This window comes from Ranitomeya imitator, chromosome 1 (genome assembly GCF_032444005.1).
Source record: "Ranitomeya imitator isolate aRanImi1 chromosome 1, aRanImi1.pri, whole genome shotgun sequence".
NCBI classification, from domain to species: Eukaryota; Metazoa; Chordata; class Amphibia; order Anura; family Dendrobatidae; genus Ranitomeya; species Ranitomeya imitator.
In genome coordinates, this window is record NC_091282.1 from 531,987,827 (window position 1) to 532,007,995 (window position 20,169).

Here is a 20,169-nt window from a genome sequence, read left to right on the forward strand (position 1 = left end):
CACTTTTTCCCCATTATGTAGATAGGGGCAAAATTGTTTGGTGAATTGGAAAGCGCGGGGTTAAAATTTCACCTCACAACATAGCCTATGACGCTCTCAGGGTCCAGACGTGTGACTGTGCAAAATTTTGTGGCTGTAGCTGCGACGGTGCAGATGCCAATCCCGGACATACACACATACACACATACACACACACACACACACACATTCAGCTTTATATAGTAGACTAGCGTCACTGTCCCAGTCTTCAGACAAATCAAACATCAAGAGGAAGTCAGAGAACAGCCACAGCCCTGGCTTCCTGTTTAAGAGGCGGAGAGAGTGAAGCTAACGCTGATTGGGCGCAGGGCTCATGTGACTTCACAACCTAATGTGAACCCCGGGAACGCGAGTGCTAACAACGGTGCCTCCATGAAAGGTGAATATAAGTGTATTTATTTTAACAGGGCCAAATATGAGGGATGAGAAGGGGTTGTCCAAGTAGTGGACAACCCCTTTAAACCAGTACTGTAAATCCTTCATTTTCAGGATCAGAAAGGGTATGATCCACACTGATTATAAAATTATGGCAACTTATCGATTGGGCATCATAAAATCCAACAAGTCAAGGTCCCTTTACATATTTTGGGTCAAAAGAAACTGGATTGATAGAGATTTCAGAAAAAAGCAATCTCACTTGTAAAGGGGAATTTCTTTAAAGCCCGTTAACCTGTAAACCACCTCATATATAATTTCATGAAAAGAGGTCTCTCGACCATTTCAAAGGTTGATATCTGCATTTTTCAGTTCTGAAGTAGAAGATGAATCCGTACAGGCCTGTGAGGCCCAGAATCCCAGCCGTGGCTCCAGAAAGGGCAGAAACCGAGTTTCTGCAATAGTCGAGGACGGCAGCATTCCCCCTCACTGCGGCTTCACTGATGAACTGCGAACCTTCTCTCTTCAGACCGACCGCAGCCATTGCTGCCACTGTATGAAGTCCAACTACAGCTCTGCGGAGGATGCCACACCGTCTGCCGAGCCCACAGCCTCCTGGTACCGACCGCTCTGGAGCTCTGAACTACATGAACATTTCTCTGAAACTAATTCTATTACAGAATCTACAGCACTTCTTTCTCCTCCTTATCAGACTAACATTTACCAGTTCTCCATCAATCCCTGGAATCATCATAGCTCACGTGAAATTCATTTTCATTCAATACTAGCTGAAGAGCCCGGCGTTGCCTGGGCATAGTAAATATCTGTGGTTAGTTATAGCACGTCACTTCTCTTATTTTCCCATCACGCCTCTCATTTTCCCAATCACATCTTTAATTTTCCCCCTCACATCTCTCATTTTCTCCCTCACACCTCTCATTTTCTCCCTCACTCCTCTCATTCCCGCCTAACACTTGTCATTTCGACCTGACAGCTGTCATTTTCCGATCACTACACTATTTTCCCTCACTCCTCTCATTTTGCACTCACACCTTTTCATTTTCACCTCACACCTCTCATTTTCACCTCAGTATATACATGTTTGTCATCTCCCTTATATATAGTATACACCTGTATGTCATCTCCTGTATATAGTATATACCTGTATGTCATCTCCCCTGTATATAGTATATACCTGTATGTCATCTCCTCCTATATATAGTATATACCTGTATGTCATCTCCTCCTATATATAGTATATACCTGTATGTCATCTCCTCCTATATATAGTATATACCTTTATGTCATCTCCTTCTATATATAGTATATACCTGTATGTCATCTCCTCCTGTATATAGTATATACCTGTGTCATCTCCCCTGTATATAGTATATATCTGTGTGTCATCTCCTCCTGTATAAAGTATATACCTGTATGTCATCTTCTATATATAGCATATACCAATATGTCATCTCCTCCTGTATATAGTATATACCTGTAGGTAATCTGCTCCTGTATATAGTATATACCTGTGTGTCATCTCCTCCTGTATTTAGTATATACCTGTATGTCATCTCCTCCTGTATATAGTATGTACCTGTATGTCATCTCCTCCTCTATATAGTATATACCTGTGTGTTATCTCTCCTGTATATAGTATATATCTGTTTGTCATCTCCCCTGTATATAGTATATACAGTGGGGCAAAAAAGTATTTAGTCAGTCAGCAATAGTGCAAGTTCCACCACTTAAAAAGATGAGAGGCGTCTGTAATTTACATCATAGGTAGACCTCAACTATGGGAGACAAACTGAGAAAAAAAAATCCAGAAAATCACATTGTCTGTTTTTTTAACAATTTATTTGCATATTATGGTGGAAAATAAGTATTTGGTCAGAAACAAAATTTCATCTCAGTACTTTGTAATATATCCTTTGTTGGCAATGACAGAGGTCAAACGTTTTCTGTAAGTCTTCACAAGGTTGCCACACACTGTTGTTGGTATGTTGGCCCATTCCTCCATGCAGATCTCCTCTAGAGCAGCGATGTTTTTGGCTTTACGCTTGGCAACACAGACTTTCAACTCCCTCCAAAGGTTTTCTATAGGGTTGAGATCTGGAGACTGGCTAGGCCACTCCAGGACCTTGAAATGCTTTTTACGAAGCCACTCCTTCGTTGCCCTGGCGGTGTGCTTTGGATCATTGTCATGTTGAAAGAACCAGCCACGTTTCATCTTCAATGCCCTTGCTGATGGAAGGAGGTTTGCACTCAAAATCTCACGATACATGGCCCCATTCATTCTTTCATGTACCCGGATCAGTCGTCCTGGCCCCTTTGCAGAGAAACAGCCCCAAAGCATGATGTTTCCACCACCATGCTTTACAGTAGGTATGGTGTTTGATGGATGCAACTCAGTATTCTTTTTCCTCCAAACACGACAAGTTGTGTTCCTACCAAACAGTTCCAGTTTGGTTTCATCAGACCATAGGACATTCTCCCAAAACTCCTCTGGATCATCCAAATGCTCTCTAGCAAACTTCAGACGGGCCTGGACATGTACTGGCTTAAGCAGTGGGACACATCTGGCACTGCAGGATCTGAGTCCATGGTGGCGTAGTGTGTTACTTATGGTAAGCCTTGTTACATTGGTCCCAGCTCTCTGCAGTTCATTCACTAGGTCCCCCCGCGTGGTTCTGGGATTTTTGCTCACCGTTCTTGTGATCATTCTGACCCCACGGGGTGGGATTTTGCATGGAGCCCCAGATCGAGGGAGATTATCAGTGGTCTTGTATGTCTTCCATTTTCTAATTATTGCTCCCACTGTTGATTTCTTCACTCCAAGCTGGTTGGCTTTTGCAGATTCAGTCTTCCCAGCCTGGTGCAGGGCTACAATTTTGTTTCTGGTGTCCTTTGACAGCTCTTTGGTCTTCACCATAGTGGAGTTTGGAGTCAGACTGTTTGAGGGTGTGCACAGGTGTCTTTTTATACTGATAACAAGTTTAAACAGGTGCCATTACTACAGGTAATGAGTGGAGGAAAGAGGAGACTCTTAAAGAAGAAGTTACAGGTCTGTGAGAGCCAGAAATCTTGATTGATTGTTTCTGACCAAATACTTATTTTCCACCATAATATGCAAATAAATTGTTAAAAAAACAGACAATGTGATTTTCTGGATTTTTTTTTCTCAGTTTGTCTCCCATAGTTGAGGTCTACCCATGATGTAAATTACAGACGCCTCTCATCTTTTAAAGTGGTGGAACTTGCACTATTGCTGACTGACTAAATACTTTTTTGCCCCACTGTACCTGTGTGATCTCCTGTATTAGACCTCTTTAACACGTTATTTGCTCAGTATTTTTACCTCAGTATTTGTAAGATAAATTGGCAGCTTGATAAATCCCCAGCCAACAGGAAGCCCTCCCCCTGGCAGTATATATTAGCTCACACATACACATAATAGAAAGGTCATGTGACTGACAGCTGCGGTATTTCCTATATGGTACATTTGTTGCTCTTGTAGTTTGTCTGCTTATTAATCAGATTTTTATTTTTGAAGGCTAATACCAGACTTGTGTGTGTTTTAGGGCGAGTTTCGTTTGTCAAGTTGTGTGTGTTGAGTTGTGTGTGGCGACATGCATTTAGCGACTTTTGTGAGATGAGTTTTGTGTGGCAACATGCGTGTAGCAACTTTTTGTGTGTCGAGTTGCATGTAACAGGTTACATAGTAACATAGTAACATAGTTAGTAAGGCCGAAAAAAGACATTTGTCCATCCAGTTCAGCCTATATTCCATCATAATAAATCCCCAGATCTACGTCCTTCTACAGAACCTAATTGTATGATACAATATTGTTCTGCTCCAGGAAGACATCCAGGCCTCTCTTGAACCCCTCGACTGAGTTCGCCATCACCACCTCCTCAGGCAAGCAATTCCAGATTCTCACTGCCCTAACAGTAAAGAATCCTCTTCTATGTTGGTGGAAAAACCTTCTCTCCTCCAGACGCAAAGAATGCCCCCTTGTGCCCGTCACCTTCCTTGGTATAAACAGATCCTCAGCGAGATATTTGTATTGTCCCCTTATATACTTATACATGGTTATTAGATCGCCCCTCAGTCGTCTTTTTTCTAGACTAAATAATCCTAATTTCGCTAATCTATCTGGGTATTGTAGTTCTCCCATCCCCTTTATTAATTTTGTTGCCCTCCTTTGTACTCTCTCTAGTTCCATTATATCCTTCCTGAGCACCGGTGACCAAAACTGGACACAGTACTCCATGTGCGGTCTAACTAGGGATTTGTACAGAGGCAGTATAATGCTCTCATCATGTGTATCCAGACCTCTTTTAATGCACCCCATGATCCTGTTTGCCTTGGCAGCTGCTGCCTGGCACTGGCTGCTCCAGATAAGTTTATCATTAACTAGGATCCCCAAGTCCTTCTCCCTGTCAGATTTACCCAGTGGTTTCCCATTCAGTGTGTAATGGTGATATTGATTCCTTCTTCCCATGTGTATAACCTTACATTTATCATTGTTAAACCTCATCTGCCACCTTTCAGCCCAAGTTTCCAACTTATCCAGATCCAGGTTAGTGTAGCAAGTTGTTTGCAGCAAGTTTTGCGCATGGCGAGTTTTGCGCGTGGTGAGTTTTATGTCTGGTGCCTTTTGAGTATGTGCAAGTTTTGTGTGAGGCAACTTTTGCATGTGTTGCAAATTTTGTGCATGTGGCAATTTTTCCGCGTGTGCAAGTTTTGCGTGTGGCGAGTTTTCCATGAGGTGAGTTTTGCACTTGTGGCGAGTTTTGCGTGAGCCTAGTTTTTGCATGTGGCGAGTTTTGCACGTGGCGAGTTTTGAGCGGCGACTTTTGTGTTTCGACTTTTATGTGGCGAGGTTGGTGTATGTGTGGTGAAATGTGTGCTGAGGGTGGTATATGTGTTCAAGCACGTGGTAGTGTGTGGCGCATTTTGTGTGTGTGTTCATATTCCCATGTGTGGTGAGTATCTCGTGTCGGGGCCCCACCTTAGCATCTGATCGGTATATACTATTTTGCGCCATCGCTCTCATTCTTTAAGTCCCCCTTGTTCACATCTGGCAGCTGTCAATTTGCCTCCAACACTTTTCCCTTCACTTTTCCCCATTATGTAGATAGGGGAAAAATTGTTTGGTGAATTGGAAAGCGCGGGGTTAAAATTTCACCTCACAACATAGCCTATGACGCTCTCGGGGTCCAGACGTGTGACTGTGCAAAATTTTGTGTCTGTAGCTGCGACGCCTCCAACACTTTTCCTTTCACTTTTTTCCCCATTATGTAGATAGGGGCAAAATTGTTTGGTGAATTGGAAAGCGCGGGGTTAAAATTTCACCTCACAACGTAGCCTATGACGCTCTCAGGGTCCAGACGTGTGACTGTGCAAAATTTTGTTTCTGTAGCTGCGACGCCTCCAACACTTTTCCTTTCACTTTTTTCCCCATTATGTAGATAGGGGCAAAATTGTTTGGTGTATTGGAACGCGCGGGGTTAAAATTTCGCCTCACAACATAGCCTATGACGCTCTCGGGGTCCAGACGTGTGAATGTGCAAAATTTTGTGGCTGTAGCTGCGACGGTGCAGATGCCAATCCCGGACATACATACATACACACACACATACACACATTCAGCTTTATATATTAGATATATAGAAGGATCAAGAAATCAGATGTGACTACGAAAATAATAATCCTTCTTATATATGTTTGGGAACAATAATGATAAAAAAGTACAATAAATATGCTGTTTGTAACCTGTGTTCACAATATATATGCTCAATACTTTAATTACATATGAATAAATATAAGTATACTGGTATTTACTGTATCTGGAGTGGAAAGCAAATATATTTTACACAGTTCCAACAAAACTAATTGTAATAGAGATTGGCTGTTGCTCTCATGTGTAGTTTATGGCACATTACCTCTGCAGCCAAGTAAGCATTGACCAATGGGGAGGACAGGAAATTTAGTCCCATAATTTAAGCTATTTTCTAATATACTTTCATTAAAAATTCTGTACCATTCCCTAACTATACTATTTAACTGGGGTCCTGGGTTTAAATCCCACCATCTGCAAGGAGTTTGTATGTTCTCCCTGTGTTTGTGTGGGTTTCCTCTGGGGTCTACGGTTTCCTCCCACACCTCAAAAACTTGTGAGCTCCACTGGGGACAGTGATGATAAAGTCTGTAAGCGCTATGGAATTAATGGTGCTATATAAGTGAATAAAATGAATAAATACTTTTGTATTTTGTTTTCTGCACTTTCGGTTCTGATGAAGATTTGTTTGAGCACCCCCAGTGCATGCCGGGATACTAGAACAAAGCATCATCAGAGCAGGAGGCAAAGGCTGCGGTCATTGTCACAGCCCTCTCTCTGATATGAAGAGTCATCAGTGGCACTCATTTCACGGGCTTTTCTGTCCCTGCGCTGTACTCGAGTGTCTCCTCCTTTATGTAATGTTTACCCTATTGCCCTGTGTGGTGAGCATGGCATCCAGTCTTCTGTCTGCTTAGCTGAATAGTAATAAATTGGCAGCAGAGTGGTGTCACTATACGCAGCATGCAGGAGGACTATCACCAAACAGGGTGCTGGAGGAAAGACTGTACAAAGAAGGAAACACTCGGGTACAGGGCAGGGACAGCAAAGCCCCTGAAATGAGCATCACTGATGATGCTTCATTTCAGGGAGGGGGCAGGGCTGTGACAATGACTGCAGCCTCTGCCCCCTGCTCTGATAATGCTATTTTTAAGTTTCCCAGCATGCACTGGGGATACTCAAATGAACCGTCATCAGACAGGAAGTAGAGAAAAAATACAAAAGTAGTTAGACAGTGTAGTTAGGGAACAGTAGGGAATTTTTATGCAAGTATATTAGAAAATAGCTTAGATTATGGGACTAAATAGATAGGGAAAAATGATTTTTCCTTCAGACCACCCCTTTAACAAATTAGGATCATGTTTTCTTTGGCAACATTAGTGAACTTAGCTGAACAGTACATGTACTTAATGTGGCAGCACTTGAACTATTTTGCAGTTTAACAAATTATTATATCAGTCTCATTTTTCATAACTATCCAAGGTTTCTTGTGACATGGAGAATAATGAAAGCTACCTGACTGAGATGTTACCATAGCTTTCGTATTACTACTTAGCAATAGACAAAATCTGTCCACATAAAAGTCAGGCAAAAATTAAATTCAGCATTTTTGTGCAAATTTTTTGACTTATTCTCTACATGCTCGGTATCAGACAGCAAAAGCAAATGCTGTGTTATTACAGTGATACCTCTATCAGTAGCTGTACAACTACTCACGCAATCCACAGAGGAAAGTACTAATTACAAAGGCAATTCCACTAATTACACATTATCAGTCGTGCTTTAGATGGTCTTATTGTATAGGCTCAATAACTCGAGTTTCACTAAGGTGTGGATAATTCCCGTTTGGCTCCTAATTATATTATACTAGATTGTGGCCCGATTCTAACGCATCGGGTATTCTAGAATATGCATGTCCCTGTAGTATATGGACAATGATGATTCCAGAATTCGCGGCAGACTGTGTCCGTCGCTGATTGGTCGAGGCAACCTTTATGACATCATCGTCGCCATGGCAACCATTATGACATCTACGTCGATACTGTGCCCGTCGCTGAATCAGAAACATGAGATGTCTACGTCCTTTATGACATCATCGTCGCTGTGCCGTTGCTGATTGTGTCGAGGCCTGGCGGCCTCGACCAATCAGACGCGAGATTTCTACGTCCTTTATGACATCATCGTCGCTGTGCCCGTTGCTGATTGGTCGAGGCCTGGTGGCCTCGACCAATCAGAGACGCGGGATTTCTACGTCGATGCTGTGCCCGTCTCTGATTGGTCGAGGCCGCCAGGCCTCGACCAATCAGAGAGCCGGGATTTCCAGGACAGACAGAAAGACAGACAGACAGACAGAAAGACAGACAGACAGACGGAAAAACCCTTAGACAATTATATATATACTAGATTGTGGCCCGATTCTAACGCATCGGGTACTCTAGAATATGCATGTCCCCGTAGTATATGGACAATGATGATTCCAGAATTCGCGGCAGACTGTGCCCGTCACTGATTGGTCGAGGCAACCTTTATGACATCATCGTCGCCATGGCAACCATTATGACATCTACGTCGATACTGTGCCCGTCGCAGAATCAGAAACGCGGGATTTCTACGTCCTTTATGACATCATTGTCGCTGTGCCCATTGCTGATTGGTCGAGGCCGCATCGGGTATTCTAGAATATGCATGTCCCCGTAGTATATGGACAATGCAACCTTTATGACATCGTCGCCATGGCCACCATTATGACATCTACGTCGATACTGTGCCCGTCGCTGAATCAGAAACGTGAGATGTCTACGTCCTTTATGACATCATCGTCGCTGTGCCCGTTGCTGATTGGTCGAGGCCTGGCGGCCTCGACCAATCAGACGCGGGATTTCTACGTCCTTTATGACATCATCGTCGCTGTGCCCGTTGCTGATTGGTCGAGGCTGTGTCAGGAGGACTGATCAATATAGAAGTGTCAGGAGGATTTATCAATATAGAAGTGTCAGGAGGACTGATCAATATAGAAGTGTCAGGAGGACTGATCAATATAGAAGTGTCAGGAGGACTGATCAATATAGAGGTATCAGGAGGACTGATCAATATAGAGGTATCAGGAGGACTGATCAATATAGAAGTGTCAGGAGGACTGATCAATATAGAAGTGTCAGGAGGACTGATCAATATAGAAGTGTCAGGAGGACTGATCAATATAGAAGTGTCAGGAGGACTGATCAATATAGAGGTGTCAGGAGGACTGATCAATATAGAATGTCAGGAGGACTGATCAATATAGAGGTATCAGGGACTGATCAATATAGAAGTGTCAGGAGGACTGATCAATATAGAAGTGTCAGGAGGACTGATCAATATAGAGGTATCAGGAGGACTGATCAATATAGAAGTGTCAGGAGGACTGATCAATATAGAAGTGTCAGGAGGACTGATCAATATAGAAGTGTCAGGAGGACTGATAAATACAGAAGTGTCAGGAGGACTGATCAATACAGAAGTGTCAGGAGGACTGATCAATACAGAAGTGTCAGGAGGACTGATCAATATAGAAGTGTCAGGAGGACTGATCAATATAGAAGTGTCAGGAGGACTGATAAATACAGAAGTGTCAGGAGGACTGATCAATACAGAAGTGTCAGGAGGACTGATCAATATAGAAGTGTCAGGAGGACTGATCAATATAGAGGTATCAGGAGGACTGATCAATATAGAAGTGTCAGGAGGACTGATCAATATAGAAGTGTCAGGAGGACTGATCAATATAGAAGTGTCAGGAGGACTGATCAATATAGAAGTGTCAGGAGGACTAATCAATATAGAAGTGTCAGGAGGACTGATCAATATAGAAGTGTCAGGAGGACTGATCAATATAGAAGTGTCAGGAGGACTGATCAATATAGATGTGTCAGGAGGACTGATCAATATAGAAGAGTCAGGAGGACTGATCAATATAGAGGTATCAGGAGGACTGATCAATGTAGAGGTATCAGGAGGACTGATCAATATAGAAGTGTCAGGAGGACTGATCAATATAGAAGTGTCAGGAGGACTGATCAATATAGAAGTGTCAGGAGGACTGATCAATATAGAGGTGTCACGACGATGATGTCATAAAGGTTGCCTCGACCAATCAGCGACGGGCAGTGACGGGAAGTTTCAGGAGGACTGATCAATATAGAGGTATCAGGAGGACTGATCAATATAGAAGTGTCAGGAGGACTGATCAATATAGAAGTGTCAGGAGGACTGATCAATATAGAAGTGTCAGGAGGACTGATCAATACAGAAGTGTCAGGAGGACTGATCAATATAGAAGTGTCAGGAGGACTGATCAATATAGAAGTGTCAGGAGGACTGATCAATATAGAAGTGTCAGGAGGACTGATCAATATAGAAGTGTCAGGAGGACTGATCAATACAGAAGTGTCAGGAGGACTGATCAATATAGAAGAGTCAGGAGGACTGATCAATATAGAGGTATCAGGAGGACTGATGAATATAGAAGTGTCAGGAGGACTGATCAATATAGAAGTGTCAGGAGGACTGATCAATATAGAAGTGTCAGGAGGACTGATCAATATAGAGGTGTCAGGAGGACTGATCAATATAGAATGTCAGGAGGACTGATCAATATAGAGGTATCAGGAGGACTGATCAATATAGAAGTGTCAGGAGGACTGATCAATATAGAAGTGTCAGGAGGACTGATCAATATAGAAGTGTCAGGAGGACTGATAAATACAGAAGTGTCAGGAGGACTGATCAATATAGAAGTGTCAGGAGGACTGATCAATACAGAAGTGTCAGGAGGACTCATCAATATAGAGGTGTCAGGAGGACTGATCAATACAGAAGTGTCAGGAGGACTGATCAATATAGAAGTGTCAGGAGGACTGATCAATATAGAGGTGTCAGGAGGACTGATCAACATAGAAGTGTCAGGAGGACTGATCAATATAGAAGTGTCAGGAGGACTGATCAATATAGAAGTGTCAGGAGGACTGATCAATACAGAAGTGTCAGGAGGACTGATCAATATAGAAGTGTCAGGAGGACTGATCAATATAGAAGTGTCAGGAGGACTGATCAATATAGAGGTGTCAGGAGGTCTGATCAATATAGAAGTGTCAGGAGGACTGATCAATACAGAAGTGTCAGGAGGACTGATCAATATAGAAATGTCAGGAGGACTGATCAATATAGAAGTGTCAGGAGGACTGATCAATATAGAGGTGTCAGGAGGACTGATCCATATAGAGGTGTCAGGAGGTCTGATCAATATAGAGGTGTCAGGAGGACTGATCAATACAGAAGTGTCAGGAGGACTGATCAATATAGAAATGTCAGGAGGACTGATCAATATAGAAGTGTCAGGAGGACTGATCAATATAGAGGTGTCAGGAGGTCTGATCAATACAGAAGTGTCAGGAGGACTGATCAATATAGAAATGTCAGGAGGACTGATCAATATAGAAGTGTCAGGAGGACTGGTCAATATAGAGGTGTCAGGAGGTCTGATCAATATAGAAGTGTCAGGAGGACTGATCAATACAGAAGTGTCAGGAGGACTGATCAATACAGAAGTGTCAGGAGGACTGATCAATATAGAAGTGTCAGAAGGACTGATCAATATAGAAGTGTCAGGAGGACTGATCTATACAGAAGTGTCAGGAGGACTGATCAATATAGAGGTGTCAGGAGGACTGATCAATATAGAGGTGTCAGGAGGACTGATCAATATAGAAGTGTCAGGAGGACTGATCAATATAGAAGTGTCAGGAGGACTGATCAATATAGAAGTGTCAGGAGGACTGATCAATATAGAAGTGTCAGGAGGACTGATCAATATAGAGGTGTCAGGAGGTCTGATCAATATAGAAGTGTCAGGAGGTCTGATCAATATAGAAGTGTCAGGAGGACTGATCAATACAGAAGTGTCAGGAGGACTGATCAATATAGAGGCATCAGGAGGACTGATCAATATAGAAGTGTCAGGAGGACTGATCAATATAGAGGTATCAGGAGGACTGATCAACATAGAAGTGTCAGGAGGACTGATCAATACAGAAGTGTCAGGAGGACTGATCAATACAGAAGTGTCAGGAGGACTGATCAATACAGAAGTGTCAGGAGGACTAATCAATCCTCGACCAATCAGAGACGCGGGATTTCTACGTCCTTTATGACATCATCGTCGCTGTGCCCGTTGCTGATTGGTCGAGGCCTGGCGGCCTCGACCAATCAGAGACGCGGGATTTCTACGTCGATGCTGTGCCGGTCTCTGATTGGTCGAGGCCTGGCGGCCTCGACCAATCAGAGAGCCGGGATTTCCAGGACAGACAGACAGACAGACAGACAGACAGACAGAAAGACAGACAGACAGACGGAAAAACCCTTAGACAATTATATATATAGACTAGATTGTGGCCCGATTCTAATGCATCGAGTATTCTAGAATATGCATGTCCCCGTAGTATATGGACAATGATGATTCCAGAATTCGCGGCAGACTGTGCCCGTCGCTGATTGGTCGAGGCAACCTTTATGACATCATCGTCGCCATGGCAACCATTATGACATCTATGTCGATACTGTGCCCGTTGCTGATTGGTCGAGGCGAATTCGCGGCAGACTGTGCCCGTCGCTGATTGGTCGAGGCAACCTTTATGACATCTTCGTCGCCATGGCAACCATTATGACATCTACGTCGATACTGTGCCCGTTGCTGATTGGTCGAGGACTGGCGGCCTCCACCAATCAGACGCAGGATGTCTACGTCCTTTATTACATCATCGTCGCTGTGCCCGTCGCTGATTGGTCGAGGCCTGGCGGCCTCGACCAATCAGAGACGCGGGATTTCAAGGACAGACAGACAGACAGACGGAAAAACCCTTAGACAATTATATATATAGATATAATGAACTGTTCTATATCCTTACAGCACATGTATAAATTGTGGATATTAGATCTGTTACCTAAAAACAGACCTACATTTAAAATGTGATACAGAGGCATGCATGATCACCAATTTGTAACCATGTTCAATTCTTGTTGGATGACCACCATACAGAAAATACCCTATAAGTCAGTCACAATATTGGAAAAAGCGTGAATATTTTCAACAACTAACAGATAAGGTATTAAGCACCTGTAGAGCCGTACTTGCTGTATTGTCTATCATGTTTGATTAATTTAATGCTATGTAATGTATTTTTGAGGTGTTCAATGTGTTTCGATGAATGCTACATCTCTATCGACAGCTGCATCTGAATACTTAAGGAGTATGCAAACCTTGAAAGAGGATATATCTTTTGCTCAAGTAAATGAGTTAAATAACTTGAAATAATCTTTTAGCCTCCTGGATTCTGCTATTCTTTTCCATTTTCCACTGTGTCGCTCTATTGCAGAGATATTCACAAATATTTCTTTTGAAGCACTGTGTGTGAAAACTATTCTGTGCAGTCCAACTAGGTATTTCCTCTGAATCTTCTCTGGGCATGTGCATATTCACTCCGTGCACCCAGATGCTGCCGATCACTGCTCAGGAGCTGATATAGCAGTTTAGGAATATCAGAGTTGTGACTGGCAGCATCTGGAAGGAAGGGGTGAAAACATACACCCCTAGAGAAAACAAGAAATGACCAATTGGTCTGATAAGCAGAGATTTCACATAATGGGCTCAAGAAAAACTAAAGTAAATATTTCTGCAAAGGAGAAACAATTGTGCATTTAATTAATACATTTTTGCTGAAGCAATTTCAATAGACATATCTACAGTAATTACCTGTTTATAGCTCTATAGTACATCATGTGTTATGTTCATTTGGGTTAGGTTCGTCTTACTAATGTGTTGTAGAAATTAAAATAAAAAATCTTAGCATAACATCCTCTGCACATATCCCAAGGAACGACATACAATTTTTTTTTGGCTTCTTAAAACCTGAAAACATCTGCATTTATGGTATGTTTGAAAAATGAAAATAATTACAGTGGCATGAACACCAAAGAAAGGCCCATCGGCTCAATTGTGTAAAATTGAAATTTGTATTTACATGTGGCATATTTTCTCTACACTGTACATTACTATTATTATTATTATTACACTGTACAATCATAAAATGGTACTGCCTGGATTTTTTCATCTTTGCATTTTAAAAGCCATAACTTTTTTATTTTTTTTCTATCAATGTAGTTCTTTGAGTGTTTTTTGGGATGAGTTGTATTCTTTAATAGGTTTCCTATAATGCGGTTCCTATAATGTATAATATCTGAAAGGTGACAGGAAAAAGTAAGAAAAGTTCAGCAATTCTGCCATTGTTTAAACTTTCTTTTTTACTGCATTTCTTATGCAGTGTAAATAATGTTAACTTTTTGTGCTGGTTAATGCAATTACACCAAAATAAATTTATATCTTTTTTTTTTTTTTGCTTTTCTAGTTTGCACTTGGGTCATATATAAATAGCAGAAGGTCTCTGGTCAGGGAAAAAACAAGGACACTGTTTTATAATATCTTATTATTGTTCTGTACAGTACAGACCAAAAGTTTGGACACACCTCATTTAAAGATTTTTCTGTATTTTCATGACTATGAAAATTGTACATTTACACTGAAGGCATCAAAACTATAAATTAACACATGTGGAATTATATACTTAACAAAAAAGTGTGAAACAACTGAAATTATGTCTTATATTCTAGGTTCTTCAAAGTAGCCACCTTTTGCTTTGATGACTGCTTTGCACACTCTTGGCATTCTCTTGATGAGCTTCAAGAGGTAGTCCCCGGGAATAGTTTTCACTTCACAGGTGTGCCCTGTCAGGTTTAATAAGTGGGATTTCTTGCCTTATAAATGGGGTTGGGACCATCAGTTGTGTTATGCAGAAGTCTGGTGGATACATACACAGCTGATAGTCCTACTGAATAGACTGTTAGAATTTGCATTATGGTAAGAAAAAAGCAGCTAAGTAAAAACGAGTGGCCATCATTACTTTAAGAAATGAAGGTCAGTCAGTCCGAAAAATTGGGAAAACTTTGAAAGTGTCCCCAAGTGCAGTGGCAAAAACCATCAAGCGCTACAAAGAAACTGGCTCACATGAGGACCGCCCCAGGAAAGGAAGACCAAGAGTCACCTCTGCTTCTGAGGATATGTTTATTCGAGTCACCAGCCTCAGAAATCTCAAGTTAACAGCAGTTCAGATTAGAGACCAGGTCAATGCCACACAGAGTTCTAGCAGCAGACACATCTCTACAACAACTGTTAAGAGGAGACTTTGTGCAGCAGGCCTTCAATAGCTGCTAGGAAACCACTGCTAAGGACAGGCAACAAGCAAAAGAGACTTGTTTGGGCTAAAGAACACAATGAATGGACATTAGACCAGTGGAAATCTGTGCTTTGGTCTGATGAGTCCAAATTTGAGATCTTTGGTTCCAACCACCGCGTCTTTGTGCGACACAGAAAAGGTGAACGGATGGACTCTACATGCCTGGTGTTGGGTGTCGGGTTCCCGCCTCTGCACAGGGGGAATCTCGAGCCATTTCTGCTGCGGTCTCCCATTCTTCTCCAGCCACAGTGGAGTCTGCTCAGCGGAGACGTCGGTCCCAGCGTCTGGCTCGGTCTCACTCTGTGCATAGGGTTACTGCTGCTTTTCCTGCTTCTGCCATTGAGGTCAGTCCTGGGCAGCGGCGAGCAGACGCTTTTGGGACTAAGTCCTGCTTTTCCCTTTCTGAGCATGCCCAGGGCAGGATCTACCTTTGGAGATCGAGGCTACTTTCACACTTGCGTCTCCTGACGGCCATCGCAATGCAAAGTTGCCCGCAGGATTCGTTTTTTTCTCCATAGACTTGCATTAGCGACGTATTGCGACGTATGGCCACAAGTCGCATCAGTCATGCGACGGATGCATCGTGTTTTGGCAGACCGTCGGCACAAAAAAGTTCCATGTAACTTGTTTTGTGCGTCACGTCTGCATGCGCAGCCAAAACTCTGCCCCCTCCTCCACGGACTTCTGAATGGGCAGCGAATGCATTGAAAAACTGCATCCGCTGCCCATGCCGTGCAGTATTTTCACAATGTCCGTCGGTACGTATGTCCGTCGGTACGTTGGTCCGACGCATTGCGACGGGCCCGTACTGATGGAAGTGTGAAAGTAGCCTCAGAAGTAAAGACTGCATCCGTCACTGGATTCCTGCGTTTCAGTGTGCACAGGATCCAGTGTTCATAGGCTCCCATTTTGTGGAACGACGTATGCTGCAGGAGGCGTCGGGGAACGTTTTTCCACTGCAGACAAAAAACGTTTCATGGAACGTTTTATGGAAAAGACGGGCCATCACATTCCGCAGGATCTAGTGCATGACGGACAAAACGTGTGGCCATCCGTCGCGATATGTCGCTAATACAAGTCTATGAGAAAATGCAGGATCCTGCAAATTTTTTTGCAGGATCCTGTTTTCTCAAAAAACGACGTATCTCGATGGGACTGTAAAGACAGAAGTGTGAAAGAGTCCTAACAGCTCACTGTCTGTACGACATCAGGTATAGAGATGTGCGAACACGAACAGTAAAGTTCGGAGTCCGTACCTAACACCTACTGTTTGGGCACGGAAACCAAACATGGACTTCACCAGGAAGTCCGTGCTACTGTTTGGGTTCGCCCTCCCGAACACCAGGTGTTTGTTGCGCTGTCATGTGCATCCCAGCACAAACACTGCTTTTGATGGGCGGTAAAATCGTCACTGCCGGTGAGACAGCTGCGGCTACCATGCTGTCAAATGACAGTGTGAGACCACAGCTGTGATTGAAGGCAAAAAGTTTACCTCATTGGTGTCGGCTGATGAGACTACTGCTACCGCTGTTCAAATTCACCGCAGTGAAATTCTCTCGGTGAACTGCGGTGAATTTGCCTCTGCACCGTGAGACATGGGATTCTTGGGGATCTCACCGAGGTCACCGCAGTTCAGCTCAGCTGGGAATGCAGCCTCAGTGACCAGCAGTAACCTTGATGACATCACCGCTAGTCAATGAGGCTGCACTCGCAGCAGCTAATTCATCAGTTATTCTCAGCCTGGACGGTTGCATCTTGGTACTGTCCAGGTTGAAAACTGTTTCTCCCCCAAACATGTTTTACAGTGTGTGACAGAACGACAGACAGGTGAGGGACATTGTTGTTTTGTATTTTTAATTTATTACAGGAGTCAAGGGCTTCGGTGGAATTAGGCGCTAGGTGAGTATAATTGTGTTTGTTATTTTTAAATTTAAAAAGGAAAAGTGTTTTGTTTTATTTCAAATAAAATATGTTATTCTAGCTGTGTCTATTTACCATACAACTATAGGCTTAGTAATGGATAGGTGTCTTATAAACGCCTCTCCATTAGTAATCCGTGGGCTTGATGTCACCTGACAATACAAAGGTGACATCAACCCCACAAATCTGAACCCCACTTGCCACCGCTACAGGGCAAGAGATAAGAGCCAGCCAAAGTGCCAGAATTGGTGCATCTAACAGATGTGTCTTTTCTGGGTAGCTGCGGGCTGCTATTTTTAGGCTGGGGGCAGTATCCATGGCCCCTTACCAGCCTGAGAATACTAACCATCAGCTGTCTGCTTTAGCTTAGCTGGTTGTCAAAAATGTGGAGGACATCATGCCATTTTTTTAAATGATTTATTTAAATAATTAAAAAATACGGTGTGGGGACTCCTCTATTCTTAATAACCTGCCTTGTTGAAGCTGACAGCTGAGGGTTGCAGCCCTCAGCTGTGAGTTTTGCCTGACTGGTTATCAAAAATATAGGTGAACCTACGCCTTTTTTATTTAATTATTTATTTACAGCACAGTTGCCAGCTGATGAATATTCCCATGAGCAGCTCCTGCTCTGACTGTTATTAGCGACAGCAGACTTTGGCTGATGGGAGCAGTAGTCTCATCAGCTGACACCAGTGACCGGAGGTAAACTTTACACCTCCGATCACAGCTGCACGCTCAAGCTGTCTTTTGATCTGAGCGGCAGTGATGATTTTAATGCCTATAAGAAGCTGTGTTTGCTGCGTTGTCATGTACATGACAGCGTGGCAAATACTGGATGCTCAGGCCCCCATTCAAGTAAATTGGGTCCGTGTACTGTTCTGGTACCTGAAACCAAACTTTTTACGACTGTTTGGCCGAGCACGCGCGACCCGAGCATCCAGGTGTCCACCCATCTCTAATCAGGTACCAGGCAAGGAAATTAGGTAGTGAGCTAACAATCAAACAAAAGAAGCTGATTTCTCAGGAATGCAGTAATGGGTAGAAAATCTAAATGAGTCAATGGATTTAAGCTTTTAAGGACCTCCATTCCCATATAGGCTTTTTTTGAGTGGGATGGAGGTGATAGAGTGGGGTTGTGGTGTTGATCTTACTGACAGATTCACATTAAGAACCTGACCAGGAATAAGTAATGGTCCAACTGCATTAAAGGAGCTCAGTTAAAATGTTGGTCTTTCCACAACTAGCAGCACTGTGAACAGTGATATACAGTAGCTCTGTAAAGCCGGGTTCACATTAGTGTTTGAGTCCGCAGCATGCTGCTGCAGACTTCTTTCCTTAGCTCCGCCTACTTCCGCGTGCGTCCTGTGTACCTATCTTTAACATTGGGTATGCAGGGACATGCGTTGTATGAGGATGCATCCTTGTGCATCGTTTTGACGTGCCCACCACAACACAACATGTTGCATTTTTTTGCAGGCGGCGGGTACGTGAAAAATGACGCATCCGCATACAACCCATGTACCTGCGTACCCAATGTTAAAGATAGATACGCAGGATGCATGTGGATGTAGGCAGAGCTTAAGGAAAGAAGTCCACAGCACCACGCTGCAGATTTAAACGCTAATGTGACCTTAGCTTAACTATTAAATTACAATAAAAAATACGGTAACTATAAAATAGTGAACATACAATTTACTGTAATGAATATTAACACGGAGACTTTACTACTAAGCAATATGTATATTACTTCTGAATTTTCATGGTATTCTTCTTGGCATTAAAAATCATCATTCTTTTTGTAGGAATTCAGGAATCTCCCATACCAAATGGTCATTCGCTTCCAGGAAGAGACTTTCTCCGAAAACAAATGCGAGGCGACCTCTTTACTCAACAACAGCTAGAAGTGTTGGATCGAGTATTTGAGAGGCAGCATTACACTGATATTTTTACAACTAGTGAACCCATTAAACCCGAACAGGTATTATATCAACTTTAACAATACTTCCTATATTCTTTTTGTTTTTTTTCATGAAGTGTGACTTTATGCTAAACCCTAAAAATAGAAAGTCGGAAAATAATATATTTATATATATTTATATTATTATGCATATATATGTTTTACTTTATTTTTGCATTTTTTCAGAATATGTAATTAACATATATAGAGGATTGGTAATGAATTATTGGCAAATGTATGTTGCCACAAATACACTACAAGAGACGAGTGCAAATGTAACAAATGTTCATCTTTGCATTTTCATTATTTCTTTCTCTTCTTCTAGGAGCCATAACTCTTTATTTTTTTATTTTTCTATTGTCAAAACCGTATGAGAGCCTGTTTTTTGTATGATGAGTTGTTGTTTTAAAGGGGACCTGTCACCAGTTTTGTGACATAGCACCTAAAAATATCAATTTATTCAGCGTCTGAGCTGCATTCTCTAAATCCTTATACAGTATAACCCCCTGATTTCCCTTGTATACTCCCGAAAACCATTTTTAATTTCTCCCGTGCTGTATGGTAATCTCAGTCCGGTCCGATGGGTGTAGTTTCGAGCCTCTGCATCCCTCCTCCTGGCTTCTGTTCGACGTCATCCTGACATGGATAGCAATGGTGATGGTGATAAAAATGTATTGGATGCCATTGTTTTTTGAGATCTCTTTTTATGGTGCTCACCGTACATAAAAAATGACCAGGGAACATGATTTTCCAGGTCAGTACAGTTATGGCTATACTAATCATGCATTTTTTTTATTTAAGTGGTATAAACATTATTGGACATTTGTAGAAAAAAAATCTGGTTAGTGTTGCCATTTTCTTACTTTCTTAAACATCAATGAACCTGTGTGAGGCTTTGTCTTTTGTATGGTGAGAGCATGTTTTTATT

The 20,169-nt window shown here is 42.4% G+C and overlaps 1 protein-coding gene across 2 annotated transcripts in view; it reads left to right on the forward strand.

Moving 5' to 3' along the window:
* PAX5 (paired box 5) overlaps nucleotides 1-20,169 on the forward strand; it is a 517,932-nt gene that overhangs the window by 186,383 nt on the left and 311,380 nt on the right. For both annotated transcript variants that reach the window (XM_069767486.1, XM_069767494.1), the window contains exon 6: nucleotides 19,087-19,262. In XM_069767486.1, the coding sequence (XP_069623587.1) occupies nucleotides 19,087-19,262 (176 nt within the window). The remainder of the gene's footprint in view (nucleotides 1-19,086; nucleotides 19,263-20,169) is intronic.